Source organism: Dicentrarchus labrax, unplaced genomic scaffold (assembly GCF_905237075.1).
Source record: "Dicentrarchus labrax unplaced genomic scaffold, dlabrax2021, whole genome shotgun sequence".
NCBI lineage: Eukaryota > Metazoa > Chordata > Actinopteri > Moronidae > Dicentrarchus > Dicentrarchus labrax.
In genome coordinates this window covers 15,173,768-15,198,221 of record NW_026136703.1, presented here as the reverse complement: position 1 = coordinate 15,198,221, position 24,454 = coordinate 15,173,768, and the positions used below count along the sequence as shown (strand labels likewise).

The following is a 24,454-nucleotide window of genomic DNA, read 5'->3' as shown; positions in this document are numbered from 1 at the left end:
GAGAGAGAGACAGTTTGTTCGGGAGAGAGAGACTGTGTTCAAAAGAGAGAGAGAGACAGTGTGTTCGAGAGAGAGACAGAGTGTTCGATCGAGAGACAGAGTGTTCGATCGAGAGAGAGAGAGAGATCGAGAGAGAGAGAGAGAGAGAGAGAGAGAGAGATTGAAATAGTAATAATAAAATAAATAGAGGTGGAAATTGTGACCAATAGAAAAACAAAACAAAAAAAAAAAACACGAGCGCTTTTCCGCCGCAACATGTCAAAACATGTTCCTGTGTTGGCACTGTTTTGACTCCAAAACCCAGCTCTATGCCACTTCCTTTTACCCATAATTCAACAGAGCAGAAGCTAGAAGGGAGTTAGGCAGAGAGAGGATGAGGTGTCCCCTCTCAGTGTCAACACGGCGGTGACGATTCAGGCTACTCGCTGCCTGAGGATGACAGAGATTTTCCTGCCTGTAGCCAGGCATGTCCTGCTCTTCCCTCTCATAATAGTCTATTCATGCTCATCCTGTCCTAATCCTAAAGTGCCCCTCTCAATGTTTTCCTTCCCTCCATCTCTCACACACACATGCTCTTTATGCTGTAAATACCTTTACTAATAAGAGAAGGGGCAATTCCACACCTATATAAATACAGCGCTTGAGTCAACTTTTCTCTTGACCAAACAGCAGAGCTGTCAGCAATCCAATCTAAATCACACTGCACTGCAGTTCATATTCAGAAGAAAGGGGTTGATTTGAACAATTCTGCCACTGATGGATGCAATTTCCAGAGAGCAGACAAACACAAATGCAAAAGTGTGTCATCCTGAGGTGGATGAAATGCAGAGATGTTACTGTAAGCAACAGTAAGCCAGAGTGTGTTTGTTAAGCAAGGGAGGAGCTGCAGATTGGCCCTGTATAAAGCAGCTGCGCAGTAGAAGTAGTCAGAGCTTACCTGTGCTCTAATATTGGCAAAGTCCCTCTCTATCCAGGTGATATGAGACACATTCTGGGGGAAGGATGGTTGTATTGGAATGGAAAAGTTAGCATGAGTTACAGAAGACATACTTGGTTTTGCATTAAGTCAATTTGATACAAAAGTTTCTTCTCCTTTTGCAGAAAAACTGGACACAAAAGTGTCACCAAACTATCCTTACAGGTACCACACACACACACACACACACACACACACACACACACACACACACACACACACACACACACACACACACACACACACACACACACACACACACACACACACACACACACACACACACACACACACACACACACACACACACACGAAAGGTAGAAAGGGGCAAGATGGGGACGATTACCACACTAGTTGACAGGAAACCTCTCTTCCCTCCCAGTTCTCACTTCCTCTCTTCTCGAACCGATCTCACTTCCTTACTGCTCGATAATTTAAACATGTGTATGCTTACTCGCAGCGGGGAGCTGAGTTTCCCAGCATAACTGCTGGTCAGAGAATTACACCAGACTTAGCTGAATGATCACACATGAAGGTGCTGGCAATATCTATAATCTAAAAGCATCCAAAAATGAGTTGTTACAGAGAACAATCGGTACACATTTGACAGTTAAATGGTGTCAGTTGAACGTAGTGCACCGTGTTACACTGAAATTAATTTATTGTTTGAGACTCTAATGTTCTCGACACATCAAGATGGCTAGACAGTTTCATTTTATTGTGTTGATGTGACAATTTAATGCGGCAACGCATAAGCTGAACATTAGGCTGGTAGATCACGAGCATGCTGAAATATTAAGTGTGTATCTGAACTTGCACTGCCTTTAAAAAAAAAAAAAAAAGTACTTGTAGAACAAAAAGGACAGAAGTTTGAATTCCAATGAACTGGCAAAACTAATCGTTCGCAGTGTGTTTTACGGTTAAACGTGGAAGTTAAACACGTCCTCCTGTGTTTCCTCGCAATTCACAGCTGGCAGCTGTCAAAGATGGCAGCTCAGCATCACATCCACCCGCACAAAGGAAACCCCTTCCTCACCTCCCAAAATATCACACACACACACACACACACACACACACACACACACACACCGCACACGCACGCACAGCTGCAAGAAGCTTTGGGTAAGTACCCAGTTCCCGACACATCCATCACCCCAGCACCACCCACACTCACAGAAAACCACTCACTTCACAAAAGCTTGAGGTTAATGACAAAGATGCATGAAAAAAGTGGCCACTTGCCTCTCGTGTTCGGGTTTTGGTGCGGAATATGAACCTCCACATGTCTGTGTCCAGATATTTCCATGTCACTGGTATCAGTGAGTCTCAGACGTCTAACAAATACACAGCCTCTGTGTCAGAGTTAGCTAACATTTTCTGTATGCAATACCACAGTGACAGATACACACACACACACACACACACACACACACACACACACACACACACACACACACACACACACACACACACACACACACACACACACACACACACACACACACACACACACACACACACACACACACACACACACACACACACACACACACACACACACACGGGAACTGAAGAGAAGTTATAAATATGAATACAAGCAGCAGACCGACTTTATGGGGATAGAAATGGGTCCAGAAGGGCAGGAAGCGGTGCTTAGGAAGTGTTTTCTCACTGGCAGAGAAAAAAAGTAGGGACAGGGAATGGTTAAGGGACAGATGAATACAAGGAAAAGACACTGTTGCAGAAGCACAGAGAAGTCTGCTCAAATCACACTTTTGATGTTAAGTTAAACAAACCATATTCACTTTGCATAATTAGGCACTCTGTCTGATTACAAAAGCCACTGTTGGCAACCACAGGAGTTCCCAGAGTAAGGGAGGAAATTGACTGCAAGCTGATGCATGCTTGACGAAAACCTGGGAGTCTTCAAATCCTGAACGTCCCCTGTACAATAAACCTTTCATGACAACTTCCAACATCAAATCAAGCTGAAACAAACTAACCAAATGCATCAGTTGTAACTAGAAGTTGTAGTTGAGTCTGCACCTGCACCTTCAGTAACATCCGTCTTTCTGAAAGCTAGAAAGCAGATGTACTGTCTGTCAGAGACACCCCTGGTGTAATGCTCTTTGATAAACACAAGGGGCCAGTGCAGGTCTACAGCCAGGCCAGTAGCCAGGGCTGCTGAGAAGAATCTTATTAGATTGGAGCTATAGCCAAGTAAGGGCATGTTCACATTGTTAGCTCCTGCCTCCTCCAAATCAGACTGCTAGTTCTGACATCAATTAAAGCGAGGGAGACAAAACGTGGGACAGAGAGGCAGCATGTGGGTGATGACAGAGGTCGGCCTGCTGCTCAAAAACTGTCCAACCACAGCAGGAAAGGTCACACATGTTTAAGTGTCTCAAAGGAGTACACTGCAGGACCAACATGCCACATATGACAGTAATTTAGAAGAGAGACCCATAAAAATCCCATAAAAAGAAGACTGGATGTGGTAAAAGGAGAGAAGGAGAGAGAAAGCGCTATAAAAAATGGCATGAACAGTGGAGAAGAAGTTCATTCAGGCAGTGAGTGAGTTGAAGAACACAAGACAATTACAGTATTTGTCTCTATGGCTCTCGCTGTAGCCTCCCCTCTTTCCTGGAAAACAGAGCAGCGGCACCTGCACGTTTTCAAATGCCTGACAGCTCTGACGGTTGGAACAGAGAGGAGGAGAAAAAAACAAGAGAGAGAGAGTCCAGAGTGGGAGACGGCATAAATGACTAGTGTACATGGAGGGAGACAGAGTAGTCTAAACACCCATCCAACCAACCGTGGTCCAGTCTCATTACTGTGAAAACAAATATCCTACACTAGACTTTGTCCTCATGAGAGCACACACACACACACACACGTAAAATACACTGCATAGTCACTCTGCAGCACTACTTAGACTATGACTAAGATTTTGTGATGACATAATTAGAACTGAAGAGAAGTAGTGACTCTTAAAGTATCATAAGCAGTATGTCAAAAATAACACTATGAAAATAAGCATATTTTTTGGTTCAGATTTCTAATAAAAACACCCTGTACAAGGCATTTATAAGTTGTAACTATTAGCTTTACTAATAATCAATGAATCCTTTATGATCACTTATATATAAGTTAATCTGGCAATCAGATTCATCGAATTGTCTTATATACAAAATGTTCAAAAAAACTAATCTAAACCAAAAGACTTTGTTCGGTGTGTGTTTGTATGTCCAATAATCTTAGTAACACTGATTCGAGGGAGAATAAAGGTATGAACAAAGGATATGAAAGCTATCTTAAACTGAGGAATGTATGTCTACAGCTTTATAGTTACACTACACTGATACAGGGAATTCTAGTTTTTGTTACCAAAAGAGGCATGTATGTGTGCGTGATTATCTATACACTTGTGTCTTTGTGCACCAGTGTCCAGACATGTCTGCAGGCAGGCACCTAAATCTGTCAGCTATGAGACTGGAATGTCTCTCTCTGTTTTTATCAGTCTGAAACTATGTCCTCGCACCCCCTTTATCAAGTTTGAAGGCAGGTAGCAAAAAGAGTGCCGCTATATTTTGAAGGGCCGGGCCGACTCATTCATTCAACTAGTTTCTTTCCTATTCATTATCTTTTCCCCCCTTGATGAACAGGCTGCTCCTGCACCTTCATTACACTTTGCCCAACTGCCTCTCCATCTGTCCACCTTCATTCTGTCCTTTCCCCTGTCCCATTTGTTCTCTCACTTTCTCTTTTTGCCCTCTAGCAACACCTGGTGTGACATCAATGACTGACAGGTACAGAAAAAGGGGAGAGGTGGAAGGAGAGAAGGACTTGGAAGAAGCAGTGCTGCAGATGGACATTCACGCAGTCCCAATGCAATCCACAGACATCCCATCATAGTGCTTTAATACTAGCCTGGGGCAGGCAGGGGGAGAACCGATTTAAAGAACGTCATAAAAGAAGCAAATGGAGAAAAAATAAAAAGTTCAGGTTCAATCTGGCAGACCTACCTAAAGGCTCAAGAACAAATAGGTAGCAGCCTGGCAATAATAATTGTAGTCTTAATCCTTCAATATTTCTTTGTAAGTGGTTTGTGACTAGTCAGAGGTTGATGTCACTGTTGAGAGGTAAGAAGTTTTGACCCTTGAGGCGGAGGCCAGCATTAAGGTTAATACCCACCGTTTTAGCAGACTGTACCATCTGTCTCATCTCCTCATCCAATTACAGCCATGGCAACCACATACTCCAAAACACAAATAAAGTTGTATAAATAACCAGATTTGTAGTCACAAACCAGTTAGATATTACAAAAACATATAAAAACTACTACCCAACCTCGTAATACACTGCACCAAATGACACTAGCAAGTGTTTAGTGTGCAAGGAGCCTCAACTGGCACAGATGCTTGTTTTAGATCAAATGCCATAGATGAGCTAAGGGTGGATGCTACCAGAGGTAACGCAGGATAAGCACAGATGCTACAGGAAATCCTGTGTTGGCATCTGCAATATTAATAGCAGCGGCAAGGATAGCAGTAAGATGATAGGCAGTTCAGCGCTAGGCCAGTTGACATGGGGCCATAATGGCCTTGTGTAATATTCACAGTGGCAGCGATGGTCAATAAATAAATGAAAAAAGAGGGACAGCAATGGCAGGATGGAGTAAGAGAGAACAAAAGAGGGATAGAGAGATAAGTGGAAGAGATAGATGAGATGGAGGAAGAGAAAAAACATTGGATGTTGCTAATATAAACAATGAGGTCATCGCAGTTAAAGCTAAGCTGGCTGCAGTGGAAATGATCAGCACTCTACATCACCATGCAGTAGAGTATTGAGTAACATGTACGTGCATGTAGCCGTACAGAGTACAACCCCATAAGCACACAAACAATAACATTGCATGACTTTTTGTCAGTCATATCTTATTTCTCTGCCATCCCCACACTCTGTACCCATTCCCAGTCTCATAGTTCAAACCCTTCACACCAGCTAGAGTGGTCTAAAATAGCAGCTTCATATCTCAGTCAATACTTCCTGCTTCCTCCCTCTCATGGTTCTCCGCTTTCCTTAAATATCAACCGAACTGCTTGCCAAAAAAACGCACACACAAAACAAACAGGACATAAATCAAAACACTGGTGCATGCTTCCTGAGGCTTCCTGTCTTAAACACCATTGATAACCTTGTGCTTTGTTCCACGCCATGTCTGACTATCAGTCTTGTTCATATGTGAACTCCACTGCCTGCACACTTGAGCTGAAAAAATTCTTTAACAAGACTGGAACTGCCACCCTTTGTTGTGTTCATTGAAGCCAGATAAATGTCAACTAAGCTGTTTGAGGTAACACTAATGTATGTCACTGCATGCTCGGGGGAAAGACTCCAATGGAAATTGCATTGATTTTAGGTTGGATTTAAATTAAAAAAGGATTTTGATGGCTATGAATAAATCATAATTCTTAATGATAATTAACTGTAAGCTTATAACCCATTTGAATATTTCTCACTGAAACCTTCATGACACAAAATATTTATTTATTTGAATTTCATTATTTCTGTATTAATTGCTTTTATGAGGGCAGCAAAAGTAAAAATCAACATTGTTGTGCAGCTCACTCTAGCTGAGTTTAGAATTAGGAATGAATGAAGACTGCGGCTGGAAATATGATAGATGGGGCTGGTACATACAACATTTGCTGGTGAAAACTTGGAGTCTTGCTCTGGCCATGTCAGAATATGTTAAATCAGTGCGAATGAAATTCCTCCCAAAGACCATTTTTCTAATAAAGTTCTGTATCCCTACACTCAGCACACAGTTACGATGAGTAGCGTGCTGCTACTGACACAAAGAGCAAATTCATCATTGAAGTTGACATTCAGGTGTCAGTATTACATCGAGACGTCTCTGTATGTGGGAGGGTTAACAGATCAGTGGATTTCTCGTCTTATTTGTAAATAAACTGACAACAAAATGTTATTCAATTGCATTGACGACATTTCCTGTAGTGCATATGACACTGCTGCCATGGCAACAAAGGTCAAAGGTTAAAAGCTCCTGAAAGGAACACTTTAAACTGTTGAGAAAGAGAAACAGATGAGAAAAAAAAAAGTATAATGAAAAACAGAACACACAAAAAGGACTTTAACCTGGAAAGATAAACCACTAAACAGAATTATGAAAAAGGTTGCAGCGGACATTTTATTAAATCAAGAGAGAGAAAGAAAGGGCAGAGCAGAACAAACACCATAGGCATCCATATTAATGAGAACCTTAAAGGATGAGAGCAACCGGTCGGAACATTTTCCTTAATCGACATAGTAAGGGAGAAAAGCGAAACTATGGCAACTGTGTTCCTCTGTCTCCATCTCCCAGCATCCTCTTTGTGAGACAAGAGGAGGTACCAGAGGCAAGGCCATACACAAGCACACAGGAAACATTTTTTTAGATGACGCTTCCAGGTAACATTCGCCGGCCTCCATCTTCACAAATAGAGCACTTTTGTGCCTTCAGACTCTAGTTCAATATGCAATTTGATGCCAGAATCCTCCCCACACCATCCGCACTGCATGACAATGAATTTATCTGAATTTTTGTCAAAGTAATATATTATGATGGCCTTTAAAGGTTGCCAATGTAGCTTACGTCTCTTATATTAGAGACATTTGAGAATACACAGACTTATCTATAAGACAATGCACATACTGGATGATTAATGGGGCTGCCCCTCTCACTACTGTACTAGTGTCTTTTTTGTGTGTGTGTGTATGTGTGTGTGTGTGTGTGTGTGTGTGTGTGTGTGTGTATGCGTAAGTGTGTTTATGAGTGTGTGAGTCCGAAAGAGAGAGAGACAGAGAGAGACTAAGTGTATGTTTGTGTGCATATGCATTTGAAGCCAAACTGATATACGAGAAGAGGATTTATGAGAAGTGTGTGTTTATGTGTTATCATAAACCTTTTTTGCTCCTGGCGGCACAAGTCGCAATCCGGGCTTAGCGACGGCAAGGACACAGTAACCATGACAACTAGGGCCCATAGCAGCCATGAATGGATGGAGGAGGGGGTGAAGCGAATAGATGGATGGATCATGAGTCTGAGGGGCATCTGGTTCGAGTCTAGTAGGTTTTTAGTCTGTTGTGGGATGATGAAACTCACTGATATTTGGACTTGACATACTCAGTGCCTGCACACAATCATGCTGCATCCATTCACAGAAACCTTCTTTGGTTGTGTCACATATTGAGTTTTTCATTCATATATCAACATCAGTCTGGTGTAACACACTCTTAGAGACATTATATGGCACTGTGAAATCATTCTAAAGAAGGAAATACAGGTTTCATACAAGCTTGGTTGTCTTTTTGTAATTTTGACCATGATATTGGTACATTATACTTGCAAGTTAAATGCTCTGAGATCTGGAAACTTCCTGAAACAATACTGGTGTTTTACCACTTACTATAATTTTGTGCGCACACAGATTTCCTGTGCAATGGAGGATAATTACAACATTTCAAGTGCTCTAACTTTCAGTTTTACATAGTTCAGATCAGTGTTTTTCTGCAGCTCTGTACCAGGATATGAAACATTTACCACCGAGCCTCAATAACTTTATAAACTATTCATGTGGTAATTACTCTGTGCTTCATTTTCCCTCACCATGCCCCCAACAACAAGATACTGATTTTGAACTCAAGTAGGTCATCAGTTCACAAGATATTCAGTACATCACCCAATTAGCTACTCAATCTGCATTTGCTGTGCTACTACTACTGCTGCAACTAGCTAGCTATGACAATTAAAAAACACAGTACCATTGAGGATTTGAAAAAGAGAGAGAGAGATTTTATTTGGAGGAGGAAGGGACACAAGAAGAGTTCAGAAGTTCAGTGTTCTCATAATCGATTAAAATGGCCAAAACTATAAAAATATTACTTCAATAAACCAAAATACTCCTTTTTCGCTTGAAGCAAAATGAATCCTTTGAGATGAAATGTGAAGCTCTTGATGGAGAAATAAAAGATAGTTTAACAGCGTCCCATGAAAAATGAGAGCAGTGAGGAGAACTATGTAGCTGATGGACGCAAAGAGGGAGAGCGAGAGTAACAGAGGTTAATATTGTGTACAATAGAATCCAAAGATTTAGAGCCCCCTTCTAGCACAGAAGCAGGCTGGGTAATTGGGCTGTAAACCATCTCCCACCCTCTGTGTGTGTATTTGTGTTTGTGTGTCTGTGTCTGTGTGTGTCTGTGTCTGTGTCTGTGTCTGTGTGTGTGTGTGTGTGTGTGTGTGTGTGTGTGTGTGTGTGTGTGTGTGTGTGTGTGTGTGTGTGTGTGTGTGTGTGTGCCAACCATCACCCCAAGCCACCTACAGTAAAATGCTGCTCCCATTAACATCAGCTTCTGTTGATGATAAACTCAGATAAGAGGATACCCACTTGACGCAGACTTTAATCAAACGCTACCAACCCCCCAACACACATGCACGCACACACGCACACACGTACAATAAACTGCACAGAGACATCACTAACAATCACTGATTTACTTCCTCCAGGCCCTGCTGCACATGGACTCTCCTCCTGGGCCTGCAGAGGCAATCATACTGTTACTAAGTCTGTTTGCTACTACAAAGATATAGAGAGAATAAGGAGCCATTTTAATCTGAGTTAAACCCTTCTGGAGAGGCTCAATTAACGTACCAAATAAACAAAACTCTCTGACTCACAGTTGATAAGATGTGAATGATGTGGTGTGTGTGCGCTGTTGTTTGCATGTGAATACATGCTGATAAGCCTAGGTAATAGATTTATTTTATGGTAACCAGAAGATTGATAGTGTGTGTGTGTGTGTGTGTGTGTGTGTGTGTGTGTGTCTCAGTGCAAAGTCCATCCAGCTTGCGTAATAAAGCTAATTTTCCATTCCACACTCTTGTTAACTAACTAACTTGTCGTGTAGGAGTAGGGACACTAATACATTTATACATAACAGATGAACTGAAACACGGCTCCGACTATTCATCGCAAAGCTATTGATTTGCCGAACTTCATTCAATATGACCTTGCTGAAAAACTAGCATTCTGGAGCTGATAAAAAAAAGCCCAAGTTGATTTAAGGCTGTCCTCGCCTTTTGAGCAACTAACTTCACAGAAAGTAAAAAGGGTTTGGCTTAGAAACTTTGCGAGAACAAAAGCAAACAGGATAAAAACGAGGCAGGACAGTCAAGGACACCTGCTCAACAAATCGTTAAATAGCCGGGCTTTATCTGGACTATCAGACATAATGATGAATTAGACTTTCAGGAGGAGTGCTGAAGAGTAGTGATGGAAGATAAAGAGGGGAGAGGAAGAGAAGAAGAGGATGCTGTACTGGAATGTACAGAGTAGAATGATGAGGGGCAGTGAGAAGGAGAGCACGAAAGAGGGCATCTTCAAGCCTCAGTGCCTTTTCTCATTTAGGAGGTGTGTGTGTGTGTGTGTGTGTGTGTGTGTGTGTGTGTGTGTGTGTGTGTGTGTGTGTGTGTGTGTGCGTGTGTCCATGTGCGTATGTGTGTGCGTCATCAGGGTTCCCTCCTTGTCGTCATCCAAAGTGCAGCTAGAACACCAGTCCACCCAATGCGGCACTGTGACAGAATCCAGAGGCTGTTTCCACTTGTTGTTCTCATCGATGTGATTTTTATCCTCTGCTCAAACAAGAATTAAAGGCAATAACTGGCAGGTCTGGTTGTTCCTCTTCAGCCTGCTCACAAAAATAATTAAATGAGCCACCTCATTGCCCATGAAACTGACACATTCAATCCCATTATCATGTGTGATGTACTGTCAGTACGTAGAGGCAGAGACTGGGAAAGGGCCGCCAAAACAGATGATACGGAAAACAAAAAGAGACACAGTGGACATATTCAGGTCAAGTCTTGACACCCACATTGAAAGCCTCATAATGCCAAGTCTTCATGATCAGATCTTAAATTAGGCTGATATGTTACAGCAAATTCACAATCAATCTACAAAGCTAAAACACTAAATAGATCATTCTAGGGCTGCAAATAACTATTATTTTCATCATCAATTAAACTGCTGATTCTTTTTTATTTAACTTATTAATTATTGTTTTTAATGTTAGATGACAGTGAAAAATATGCAACTTCCAGGAAGCCAAAGGTTAAGTATTCAAATTTCCTGTTATGTCAAACCAACAGTCCAAAACCCAAATACTTTCATACTTTCATCAAGACAAATAAAACATTCACATAATTAATTAATTAGCTTGAAGAGGCAAATATTTAGCATTTTTGCTTGAACAAGCAATGAAGTGATAATAAAAAGAGGAGCAGATTAATTTGTTGATTGACTAATTGTTTAATTGAATAATCCTTTCAGGTCTATATAATGCACCTCTCATCAACGTTACCAGAAGAGTGTCATTGTTTCCTTTAAAGGGCCAATGTGTAGGATTTAGTAGCATCTAGTGGTGAAGTTGCAGCTGAATAGAGCTCACCCTTCCAAGTGCATAGGAGAAACTATGGTGGCTGTGAAACTTAAAAACACACAAAAAACCCTAGCGTTTGATTTGTCCGTTTTGGCCTACTGTACAAATATGTTGTTTCAACATGGCGGACTCACTCCCAAGAGGACACACTCCCTCTGTAGATAATAATGCCTCATTCTAAAGTAAAGAAAACAGTACAAATCTTATTTTCAGGTGAGTATACACTAGATCCTCCAAAATGGATGATTTTGTTAACTTATAATGAGCCATTCTTATCTATAGGTTTCCTTCCATGAAGTCCACCATGTTTCTACAGTAGCCCAGAACGGACAAACACTGGCTGTTGATACAGACCTTTTGCGTGTTTCTCGGCCACCGTAGTTTCTCCTACTCACTTCACAGCCCGTTGTCATTCCCAGGTCATCATATACAGATGTGAGAGGTGTTCAGTTAGCTGCAATCTGCAACTTCACCACTAGATGTTGCTAAATCCTACACACTGGTCCATTAAGCGCATATAAACACACCCAATCTTCATCAACATTTGGGCAAATCTCTCAAAACAAATGGTCAAATATCACAAATCAAGTCAAGCATCTGGGTTTCTATTAAAAAAAAAAAAAAAAAAAAAAAAAAAAAAAAAAAAAGAGCTTCCATCCCCTTTCAGTAAAAACACCACGAACATGGTCTGATAACTGAGTGGACAATCATGTGGCCACTAAATCATAACTCAGACTAACTCATTGCCAATCACTTAAGAAGCCTTTCCAGTTTAATGTCTTCTGCTGCAGCACAGATGCTGCGCGGAAGACTATAATTAACTTCCAGAGAGGCAATACACTTCAGATAAACGTTACCTTTCTGTACAACAGAACCCTCTAAAGTGGCGACATTTAAAAGGGAAAGGTCTTTTGGGTGGTTCAAATCTCATTGGTGAGCCTTCAATTTCATTGTCACAAACAGCATTAATACACGTATTATTGTTTATTATTGTAGTTTATACTGGTTGCTGCAGTTCAACGCAAAAAGAAAATCGTCTTGCACTTAACAAATAAAGCACTTAATACATAGATTAGGTCTGAATGAGTATTCAAACAAATAAAACACCAAGATGCATTTCACTTACTAATCCTTGCATTTTCATTCCATAATCCTGGTTTATTCAACCTCTCTTTTCTTGTGAAGGTCGCTTGTTTTGAAAAGGGGGGGACACTTCAAATCCTGGCTTTGCCTCTCGAAGCCTTGAGCTTCTTTTATTAACACACGCAAACACCATCTCTTAAGGCTTTAGTATCAAACTTTCAGATCAACTTCCTGGATGTGGCTCGTGGTGTAGAACATAAGGGAGAACTATCACAGCCCGTTTATGAGATAGCGATCGTTGTATCAGCCATCTTTACAGACGTTTCATTTCTTGAACACTTGTGTTTTCATGCTCTACATCAACATTAGAGTGAGTTCTAGTACTTGTGTTTATAACTAAGTGGATGTATGTAATTAACATTCCAACAGATGCAGTTTATTTGCTCTCCTCTCAGGCAGAAAGTGATACACAAGCGTGATTATGAATTCACACAGATTGTCATCAGAGTCATTTCCGCTCTTCGTTAGTGCCTCTACACCAAAGTATCTTGCATCTATTCACTTCTCATTAGAGACTCATAAGATTATCAATTAGTTTCAAAGCGGACTTCTCTACTCTGACAGAAACTACCTTCTTTAAAGAAAATATTGGATTTTATTATTTTCCCTTCATGCCACAAGTGTGCAAGCAGAGCTGCTTTTCCAACAAGTTCAACAAAACAACACAAAACAGCTAGCACCTAAAACAGGCACTTTTTATCTTTCACACTGCAGTGTCTACATCTGAGTTTTGATTAGTCAAGGACTGAAATATTTTAACTCCTGTAAACTAAGTAGCAGCTGTAAAACCCTCATAAATAAAATGACTAAAATAACTGATAACTGGACATCTTTTTGCAAGATCCAATATCTTCCACACTGTAACAGCACAAGCTGAATTTACAGTCCTGACTTATTTGAATTGATTGAATTGAAAATGAGCAAACTCCATTTATTCAAATGATGTCCTGTGAGAGCAGAGAGGACAGCTGGTCCAATAAAAAGAGCATCACAATAAGTGAAGCTAAATGAACAGAGGATGGCAGAGTTTTAGAACACAAACAGACAGAAATACAGAAGTATACCATATGAGGGGAAACCCATTACTCACAAATAAACAAACAGGAAGGGTCAGATATAAATGATGCATGTTCAAACCAAGGAAACATGCACCACATTCATACCAACATCTGAATTAAGAGTGTAGAATTAGAAAATTGGAGGGTGAAGGACAAGAAGGTAGTACTGATAATGTTCATCAGCCAGCAGCAGCTCATGTTACAGGGGAAGCAAATGTCAACAAGGAGATAAAAATCAGTCATCTGCTTCGTGTGGTGGTGACATGTAAAATGAACACACGGCCAGCCTCAGTGTCTCTTCTCTCAGTGCCCTTATAAATAGCATCTTCTGTAAGTGCTGTATAATAAATGTTACTGAGATCGAGTTGTTTTTGAAAATGAAATGCTATTATATAGGCTGCAAGTCTCATTATCATTGAAAAATTAAAACTGACAGATAATAATAGATTATGATCAAATCTGTCAAAATGATGCACAACAAGAAAAGTCTATGGCGACCTCTGACTGACAAATGTAAAAGCCTTTCTGACAAGCTGGCCTGAATGTGAGGAACTACTCAAGTATGTTAGGTCTCTATATGTACAGTATATATTACAATATCAACAACCAGTCATTAGGCCATTAAGTCTCATAACATATACCTGTGTATAATCCCTTTGAGTAACAAAACACTGGCTGCTTTCACTGTTCAAGGACCTTGCCATGCAAGATGAGTCTTTAGGGACACGTTGATTGTCTGGCATAAAAAAGAAGCAGAAAATAACACAGTATGTGATGTCTGTGAGCTTTCCAATCTCAAAGCAATCTCCATCCTAAAAGCAGTTTAAAAGCGTCACCATAATTTGTTTTGTGAGGCAAAGGTTCGTGCCTAGTAAGCGTACCTTCTTCTACTGTGAATCCTTTCTTCTCTTCTTTTCTTTTCTACCCCCCTAAGGATGTTCTCTCAAGTGCACTTTTACTTTCTTAATCCAGTCTGACACAACCCCAGAACTCCTGTTGCCTCAAGTGACATTGGAGTCAACTGCTGGTCTTTCCAGCACCTTCGCTCATGTTGCGACAACAAGGCTGGCTTCCAAGGCTCTGTGAAATGACCAACAAAGGCTACAGAAAGAGGGGTTCTACCAGTCCATCTGACAGGACCAATCTCATTTTGAGCTTCTTAATGTGCACAGTTAGTCTAACTGGTCTAACTGCAGGATAATTATTTTCTATTGTTTCCACTGGTAGATGCTGGGCCATCATTGTAGCCCATGATGAAGACTGGCATTCATGTGCAAATCAGGTTTAATCGGGGTGTGCTCACAACTGTTGGCATGGGCACCAGGCTCATGCACACGTACAGCTTTACAATGGAAGTGGAACACAGCAGGAACACCAGAAAATAAAATCCTGCGTAGGCATAATGACTGAATGCATACACACTTATTCTTGAATCTGCCACGTTATATCCAGCTCGGTGTGTATCCTCACACATGAGAGTGTGAAATTACACTGTTACTATACGTCTACACTACCTAAACAATTCTAAGATCTCTCTTTACCTTATGCTGCATTTATAGACTTTTCCTTTGATAGAACATTTAAATAATCAGATGGCTCATAGCACACTAAGAGGAGACTTTAATCTTTGAATCTAATTTTATGCCAGCAAAATCCTCTGACAGCATTTCATCAAAATAAACTATTTGCTTAATCCGATAATATTTTTTGCTGCCATATTCTTCAAATATGTGTGAAAATGTTTGTGTGTACAAACAGATTTGTAACTGCAACCCTGCCAATACTCGGCCCCTACATGCTCACTCTTGGGTGTATCTTTTATGAACAGCTCTCTGCTCATTACTGTGGTAGCTAACTAGCAGCTAATCACACACACTCAGGAAATGAAAGGAGGTGCAGAGGTATGATGGGTAATAATGTATGCTACCAAGGGATGAAAAGGAGACAATGAAAAAGAGCAGTGGGTTGTAGGGGGACTGCAAAGAGCAATAAGCTCTGTCAACTCTGAGTCCAGCATATGATGCTGCTCAACAGTCATTTCAGAGGCTCGTTAACTCACTGAGTCATGTTAGAACAGGAACCCAGTAGACTATAACGCATCAAGGAGTGAGAAAGGATGAGCAGTCCAACAGGAACAAACATTCTTGCATTAGAGACAGATAAAAAAAATCCTGTTTGTCTGTGTCTCTACTATATCTGGTTCCTGTGCATGTGTGTGTGTGTCTATAGGCTGCCTCCTAGGTGTCCTGTCACAAAGTGTGATCCAAGACAATGCTGTCAAACTACTGAATGATATAATGAAAGAGCTGTCAGCACAACAATGCTATAAAAACACAAACCCTAGAGCACACACCCTGCTTTCTATTCTCACTCACTGTCAGGGTGTGTGTGTTTGTGTTTACATGTGTGTGCTGGAGTCACATCTGTGACAGGCACAACCAATGTCACCTCTGAGTCTGTGCCACAGAGCTGACATCAGCAATACCTCCCTATTAAAATGTATAAGTTGACTTTTTACATTTTTTTTTTTTTTTTATTTCCCCACTGCTGCACCTCGTTCAATCAAGGACACACACACACACACACACACACACACACACACACACACACACACACACACACACACACACACACACACACACACACACACACACACACACACACACACACACACACACACACACACACACACACACACACACACACACACACACACACACACACACACACTTTTAGGGTTTCTTTTGGCAACAGGAAGAACAACAATCTGAGGACATGGTATATCTGAATCCATGTCCATATTTTTACCAACTGAGCTCAGGACTGAAGATGTCACATATGTACGCTGCCACAGAAAGAAAAAACACACACCGACAGCATGTGCGCTGACTAGACAATATATTAAGTGCATGTTGTACAAGTACATCTTGACGCCCAAAGTGATATAATCAGTTACAGACAGCTCTATTCTCTTTACCTCCAACCCCCCCCTCCCCCGCTCATAACCCCTCCCTTTAACCCTGCAGTGGAATGTGAAGTGTTTAGCTCTGTTGAGCTCCAAGGCGTGTGCAAACCTTGTTAATACAGGCCTCTGCTCACTGGGGATCACAGCGAAGCAGATGCCGGCATAAATGCATTACTCCTCTGGCAAGATTTCACACTCGGCTGCAAGATGGTGATCAGGTTAGAAACATTTCACTTTCCAGCACTGACAATGTTTGGTGATGCTGTGCAGAGCAGGAAAACACAAAACTGGACAAGGTGGAAGTAGAGCGCAACACAACAGCCGTCCTCTGTCCTGATCATTCCTTCCAAGTTTTATGGTATTTATTTAACCTTTAATAACCAGGAGAAGGCCCACTGAGCATGCATTACCCTTTTTCAGCAATATCCTGTTGCACAGTCATCCAGTTATGCACACTCATACCTTAGAGCCGCCTTGTGCAGAGCCAAATCTGTTAGTCACATATTGGACAACTGAATTGACTTGTCGCTTGCATATGGATGTTTCAACATTTTGAGGAAGGGGGAGCAAATATTCTAACTTTGGGCTCAGATTCAGATATTTTGAAGTTAACAGATTAAGGATCACAGGTTTGGTGATTTTCATAGTATTTGCAAATAATCCTTGGCATTCATCAGAACTTGGCAAACAAGAGGAGCAGATGGTTTGAGGAGTAGTACCATATTCAGATAGCGTCAGGTTATTTATTAAACACAAGAAAATGTGTTCCATGTTGCAATCTTTAGCTATCTGGCACTCCAAACACTGCAAAAGATTTGTTGCAACACAACATCCCAGTGTGAATATGAGCTTCAGTAGGAGCTTGGGGGCAAAGCAACTCACCTACTGCAAAACTCTATACACATGCCCTGTTTCTTCACATAAATCCTATTAAATCAGCAATCCCAAAAGGGGCAAGGAAGTGGAGCGATTGAAAAAGATAGGATGCATCTCATCAAGAGGTAAAACGCAAACAGCCCCTGCAGGGATGCGAGCCCAGAGAAAAGGAGGCAGCTAAAGTAGGAAGAGAGGAAGAGACAATAAGCAACTGGGAAGCAAGAAATAAAATCATTCTGATTTTCTTTCTCTTCCCGTCTTTCTGCCCTCAGGCCCTCTGAGGAGAGTTCAGTGAATTTACCAGATTGAAAGCCCTCAAAGGGAAAATACTTGCAGTATACCTACTAAGGGGAGAGCTCTCCATAACAGGCCGACAGGAAAGATGAACGGACAAGAAAGAAGCAAAGCCCACATGAGAAGACTAATAAATACAGGAATATGCTCACTGGCTTTTCCTGAGTGTAAGACAAGAAGGTTGACACCACTCCCATGTCTTTCCAGTAAATATAAAGTTACAGTCAGCAGCCGGTTCCCTTAGCTTAGCATAAAGGAAACAGGAGGAAACAGTTAGCCGGGTCCAAAGCTAACGCAATCTGCCTACCAGCACCTCTAAAGCTCACTAATTAACGCGTATTCTGCAACCTCACCGCTAGATGCTACTAAATCCTACACACTGACCCTTCAGTTAATGTCACTGGCAGAGAGTTAGCAACCACAACTATTCATAAAGAGGCAGGAAGGTGTACTTGTCTTTACTCTGACAGAAATCCAAGCATAATGCACACATCCAAACACCGGTATGAATGTACTGGAACTGGATGTTCTTGCAGCAGCTGCTAAAGCAGTGATGGGCAGGGTTAAATCCTCACTAAGCATCATCTCCAAGTTCATCTTAAAATAGGACAGTAAATCACATGAGTTAAATGACCATGAAATACACCAAAATCCTTCAACAAGAGGTCCAGGATACACAGCAGATTGTTATCCAGACCGTCTTATGCAAATAATCTTAACCCTATCCAGGATTTTAAGATTATATATACAGACTGATAATACAGGAATTGGGGGGAGGGCTCAGTGGAATATAGTGTGTGTATTTATTGTGTTCGTAGGTGTGGGGTGGGGTGGTGGGTAACGCCATATAAATCAAGTGAGAGGTCAGGTTTGTGAAAGAAAGAGAGAGCAGTTGCCATGCCTACAACATGCATGTGCACACAGAGAGGCTTATGGTTACACAAACACACGCCGGGAGGCTACGCAGCCTTGACTTTCCCCATTTCCTGACTCGCCAGCCCTGCAGCGCTCTACGGTAGCCCAGAGGTCAAAAAGCTCATCATGTAAGCTGCAATCCGTGCCCACACACTCTTGCCACTGGTAAATATTTAATCAGTCCTGGAAACACTCAACACTGAGGCTGCATTGAACCCTCCTTCTGATTAACACACACATGAACAGGAAGGCGACGATGCATGTGGAAACCTGTGGTTCGTGATCTGAGGATAGAGACAGATTAGCCAGAGGTACATTCGATTACAATGAGTGTGCATCTGCTTCAAACACATTATTCCTTTGAGACCGAGAGTGTGAAGTGCAGAGTTATTCTGCCACTTCCTCCTTTTTGGTTTCCTGCATGCTGAGTCTTTCTTTGGTCACACTGCTCTGAACTGTGCGACAGCGCTTGTGTCCACAACTGACTGACTGGAGGGAGAGGTATGCAGGGGGAGGCTTACCATTTCCTCTCTACTCTTCTCTCTGTTCTCCGCTCTTGCAGTGCTCTTATGACGTTTGCTCCTCCCCTCCATTCCCTCTTTCCAACTCCCTCGCTCCCATCTCTCCTCCACTGTGCCCTCTCGTCACTCGGTCAGTGAAGCAAAAATACCACACGCTCAGCACCTAGCTGCAGTAAAAAGCCATTATCTACATTAGGGACTACAAGAACTGTCACTGACACCAATTGAAAAGGTATCAACTCTTTCTGCTTTCTGCCCTCAAGCCTGGCAGGTGGGAGTTTACACTGAAGTAGGATTCACACCAGCAGAAATAAGAGACATAAAAGCACTAAAGAAGCAAAACTGCATACTATAAAAAGGTTTAGTGAATGTTTCATATAGGAGCATTTTTAGTGACATTTGAAGATTTTTTTGAGTATAAACCACCTCAAGTATTTGATAAAACGATCTCACTCATCTGAAAAAATGCCATTTCAAATGTGAAAATTTGCTGCTGTTCTTTGTCTTATGTGAGAGTCAATTAAATATCTTTGGGTTTTGGACTACTGGTTGGTGAAACAAGCATTTTGAAGACATCACTTTGGGCAATTACAAGGGGTTTCTCTCACTTTTAAATTTTTTTTTACACTCTATGGACTATATGATTAATCGACAAAATAATGGGCACATTAATTGATAAAAAAAAATAATGGAATAAAGTCCATTTAGTTGATGAAAATCTTCATCAGCAGACCTAGTTTGTCATATTGTCATGGAATTATGGATGTGCATTTTTCTGGACATACCATCCTTGAAATGGTTTAAAAGTTGATAAAACGTTTCATTAAAAATGTACCCAGAAGTGTGTAGTATGATTTTTCAATAGTTGAAGTTTTGTAGTTTTGGCAGGAGAAAACAATATCAAAAAGGTCCAAAGAATCTATTTAAACCACTCCTGCAGTATAATCCACTTTCATATTGTCCATCCATGTGCTCAGTTTGTTCCAAAAAGTGCTATTTTGGGCTGTAAAATGTAAAAAAAAAAAAAAAAAAAATGCAACAGTTTCCTAGAGCCCAAGCCTCATACTTTTGGCGAAACATAACTATACCATTCCTGTCTTAATCCTCATGCAAAACCATGCTGAGCCAAAATGTCAACCTGACACCATGACATCCCACCTTGCTACATACAGGGACATTATTTCTCACAAATGTCTTGGTTTGGTCTTTCAACATTATACTTAACACAACAAAAGGTTCAAGCTACTGCCTTGTGCTCCCCCCCCCCGAAACATAGAAAATCTGGAATTATCCAATTATAACCCTGCTTGCTTTTGCTGTGGTAGCTGTCAGCTGCTTTGATGTGAAACCATGACAACCAATTCTTCTCATGCTACTGGAGTATTACAACTTCTTGAGGTCAGGGAATAATTTAATGCTGAACTAAAGGATGTAATAAAAAAGTAAAAATCTATCACCTGTAACAGTCTGTGGTAATAAAGCACAAGGCCTGAAAGGTTTGTGCTGACGGCTTTAATGGTCACTGTTAATCAAGCTCTGACTAATTCAGTATTTTCATGGAGACAACTGAGATTTATGATGCATGACTGGATAAAGTATAAAAAGTAAAATATAATTTGAATCTTTACTATGGCCTGTCAGAAACTTATAAAAGTTGTTGCCAACATCCGATTTCCATATTTCAAAAGGCCCATATTTCAGGTTCTCATGCAACAATCCTACATAGACACAAAATTATCTGCCAAAGTCAAACAGTTACAGTCATTTCACATAGGGCTCAGTTAGAAAGAGGTGAAGTCACACATGTCCTTGCACCGATCAGGATTTCAGCAACATTGATTTGTATTTCAAAATCTGAGGACCGTAGGTGGGTTGTTAGTTCCGATCAAAGCACACCCACAGTCTTGGTGAAGCAGATTAAGTTTATGATGATTCAATTATTAATAAGTAATGACTAAGGATTTGTTTGTCTTTTGCAAAATCTAACTTTAAATGGTAGATTATTTATTCATGAAGAAAACATGTTATTGATAAATACTTGAGAACTGATAAAGTTTTGAGGAACACGGTTCGGATACCCGCAGGTACAGGGAAAAATAAATTAAATGCGAGTGAGAACAAAAACGTATTGTTTTTTTCTGTAGAAACTAGAAATGAAAATGTCTGCACAGGCTTTTTAACATTTAAGTCAGTAAACATCATTAAGCCTAATCAGCCACGAGGATTTTCTTTTATTGTGAAAGCTGCAAGCTCGCACATCCTCTGGGGAAACATACAGCTCCAGCAGGGGGGCTTTAAAGCAGAAATTGCCATATTCATATATATTCTTTGTAATGTTAACCTTATAGAAAGAATGATTTGCATACTGTATTTTACATAGATTAACAACTTTAATAAGATTAACACTTTCTGTGTGTCACACATAGGTCGTGTTTCTACCACTACGTTATGGGGATTTGCGTTTTGTCCCCAAAAGGAACGCGAGTCCCCGCAATGTGACTGTGTAAACAGAGCAATAGATGTTCCCACACACACACAGATATACTTAAATCATTTCATAATATTGTTTGGAACAGGTGACTCAGATTCACCAACAAAGCAAAACACAATTAACAAGGAGAGACTATTGATACTTCATTTAGACTGTCCATTAGTAAGGCAGGCTAATGCATTTGGCTGGATAAATTATAACAGGCTGAATAAATTACCTCTTGCAAGCCTCATCAGGTCTGTAGTTTGCTGCATCTCCAGATCAAAAACTGCTCCGATCTGTCATGGCTGACAAACAAGGAAGAGCTGAAAATTGTTCTTTGTTTTAGACAAAGCAGTAAACTATGTTACCAGGAAAGCCTGCCGTAGAGCTCTGCGGATGTAAATGATGTGCGTCCTTGAGCGAGCTTGTATTCTTACAGATGGAGGGGTACAATATGATGCATTAGGGATGCATTAGACTAATAATAGTAGGATACTTTGCCTAACAAATTCTGAAATATCTAGTTTTTTTGTGTTTGGGTTTGTCTCATGTAAAGTAGCCTACTGCTCGGTTGTTGTAGGTTATTCTGTAACGTTGTCGGACTTTAAACATCCTAGTCTCATCAGTTCTGGTGTAGAAAATCAATGTAACATTCTCATTAACCAAGGAAGACTGTTTGAGGGATAAGGGCTGCATCTAATGATCATTTTCTTGATGAACCAATTAAGTAATGAGTCTTAAAAAAGATAGTCAGGAAATAGAGAAAATCCCCAAGGTTTGGTTTCCCCAAGAGTCCAAGGTTATGTCTTTAAAAACCTTGCCTTGTCTTGCCAACACCAAAAGCAAAAGATATTCAACTTACAATCTGCTAGGAAAGTGGAAACCAGAGAATTACTGCCATTTTTGCTTGAGAAATGAGTCAACACATTATTTGATTTTCAAAACTGATGCAGATACTGCTGCGAAATAGTCGCCAACAGTAGCAACTAGATCACTGCAAGAGGTCTAAATGTGGCTTTTGGTCTGATTCATGTCCTCATGTAAGGTCATATTCCCTGCTAGCAGAATTTTCACTTCCTTTTGACAGTCCTGTGACAGAAAGCTGAACTCTCACCAAATACGCCAATTCTTTTGTTGTTGGTGTTGTTGTTGTACGAAATCACCTCACTGTAGCACTTATAAACTGAGGCTGCCATATCCATTGTTTCTTTTTGAACTTTTTGAACAAATCTTTCTCCCAGGTATCCTCAAGGGCAATGAGGTTGATGTGATGTGTTGCAAGAAATAGGCCAATTTCCACACTTGTGTGGGAGCAGATCATTGTCAGCCTGGCTTACTGCCAGGGAGTAAATAGCTAGGTAATATCATCCCCCTGTGACGAGACGGATCAGATGAGTAGCCTCTTAGGTGACTGTGCTCTGCTGTCTGATCATCCCATCAATACATCTCACCAGAGGCCATTTGTTGTTAATAGCTACTGCAACGTCAAACTAGAATCCAAGTTTTTAACTACATGAAGATGATGGGAACTGGGAAATAGCCAACAGCAAAAGATGCAATAAACTGGTTTATTGCATCTTTTCACTTCTTAAACTGATACTCACTAGTGCTGAAACAGTAAGTTGATATTTACTTTTACTTTTTTACTAATACTTTTGAAAATCAATGAAAAAGGTTAAGTAATTTATTGAGCAAAAACGAAATTCTCGGGTTCTTGCTTCTGCAATGTCAGCTTCTCTGGTTCATTCAAACAAAATATATTGTGCTCTCTGAACTGTGCCTGTGCTCCCTTATTATGAAGCCTTATCTCTGTGCAACCATTTATGAAAGGCTGGATGTCTTTTGTTGTGGCTAGTTTAAATCAAAGAGTTACCTTCCTCCCCTCTCAGATTGTTTCATCCGTCATTTTTATAAGCCTCATAAGGTAAAACTGAACAGCAATTTCACAAGGGAGAAGAAGGATTAGAGAAAAGTCTGCACTTTTTTTTTTGTATATCAGAATTTAGTTCTTATTTCATACCATTGCAATCATCTTGGGACTTCTTAAATTATCTCTTGTGGGGAAACCAGAATGGGTAATCAACAGACTTAATTTACAAATAATAGACTATCTATGATGAATTTGCCTGTCTATAAAGAAAATTCGTTACAGCTGGGTTGAAACCCTGTGAACAGCAGACTGCCAGGGTGCCTTACTTACAGCAGTCACCTTTACTCTCAGGTTAATGGCTCAGAAAAAGCATGGGAGAGACAAAAGTGGCACTACTAGCAGAGTAATATGCTCTTCTGTATTCACCAGTTTTTACATCTTATGGAGACTCAGAGAGAGGAGACGGAAGATGGCTCATTAGTGCTGTGGATGTCTTCTCCAGGGGCAGAGGACCTCACCACCCGCATGCCCGCAATACCACACACACACACACACACGCACACGCACACACATTCACTTCACCATTTTAAAACCCATTTCAGGTTTTAACATTAGTACAGCCGGTAAGGGCAGGGGCTCCCTCCCTCCCTCCCTCTCTCAGTCTCAATTGTTACCTTTACCCCCTCCCTCTCTCCTCTTCTCTCTCACCTCCCATTAGGCCTGCTGGAGCCAGGTAACTCCCATGGCTAGAGTAGATAACAGCAGCCATTATCAGATTCCCAGCCTCTAAACTGCAGCTCGGCATCGATCGCTGGTTTCAACTACCCTGTCTGCATGGTGCCAGAGCAGTCTGGGGACGAGGT

At 40.9% G+C, this 24,454-nt stretch overlaps 1 protein-coding gene across 4 annotated transcripts in view; it reads right to left on the bottom strand.

Annotated features, from left to right (window-relative positions):
* The window catches only part of rps6ka1 (ribosomal protein S6 kinase a, polypeptide 1), a 52,386-nt gene that overhangs the window by 11,976 nt on the left and 15,956 nt on the right, over positions 1-24,454 (bottom strand). Inside the window, exons 1-2 of one of the 4 annotated variants that reach the window (XM_051385651.1) lie at positions 2,219-2,343; positions 938-991 (exon numbers count right to left, since the gene is read on the bottom strand). The exons of the other annotated variants lie outside the window; for them this stretch is intronic. Coding sequence (XP_051241611.1) covers positions 938-991; positions 2,219-2,260 — 96 coding nt within the window. The 5' untranslated portion in view covers positions 2,261-2,343. Of the gene's footprint in view, positions 1-937; positions 992-2,218; positions 2,344-24,454 lie in introns of those variants that run through there. 4 annotated transcript variants of the gene reach the window in all.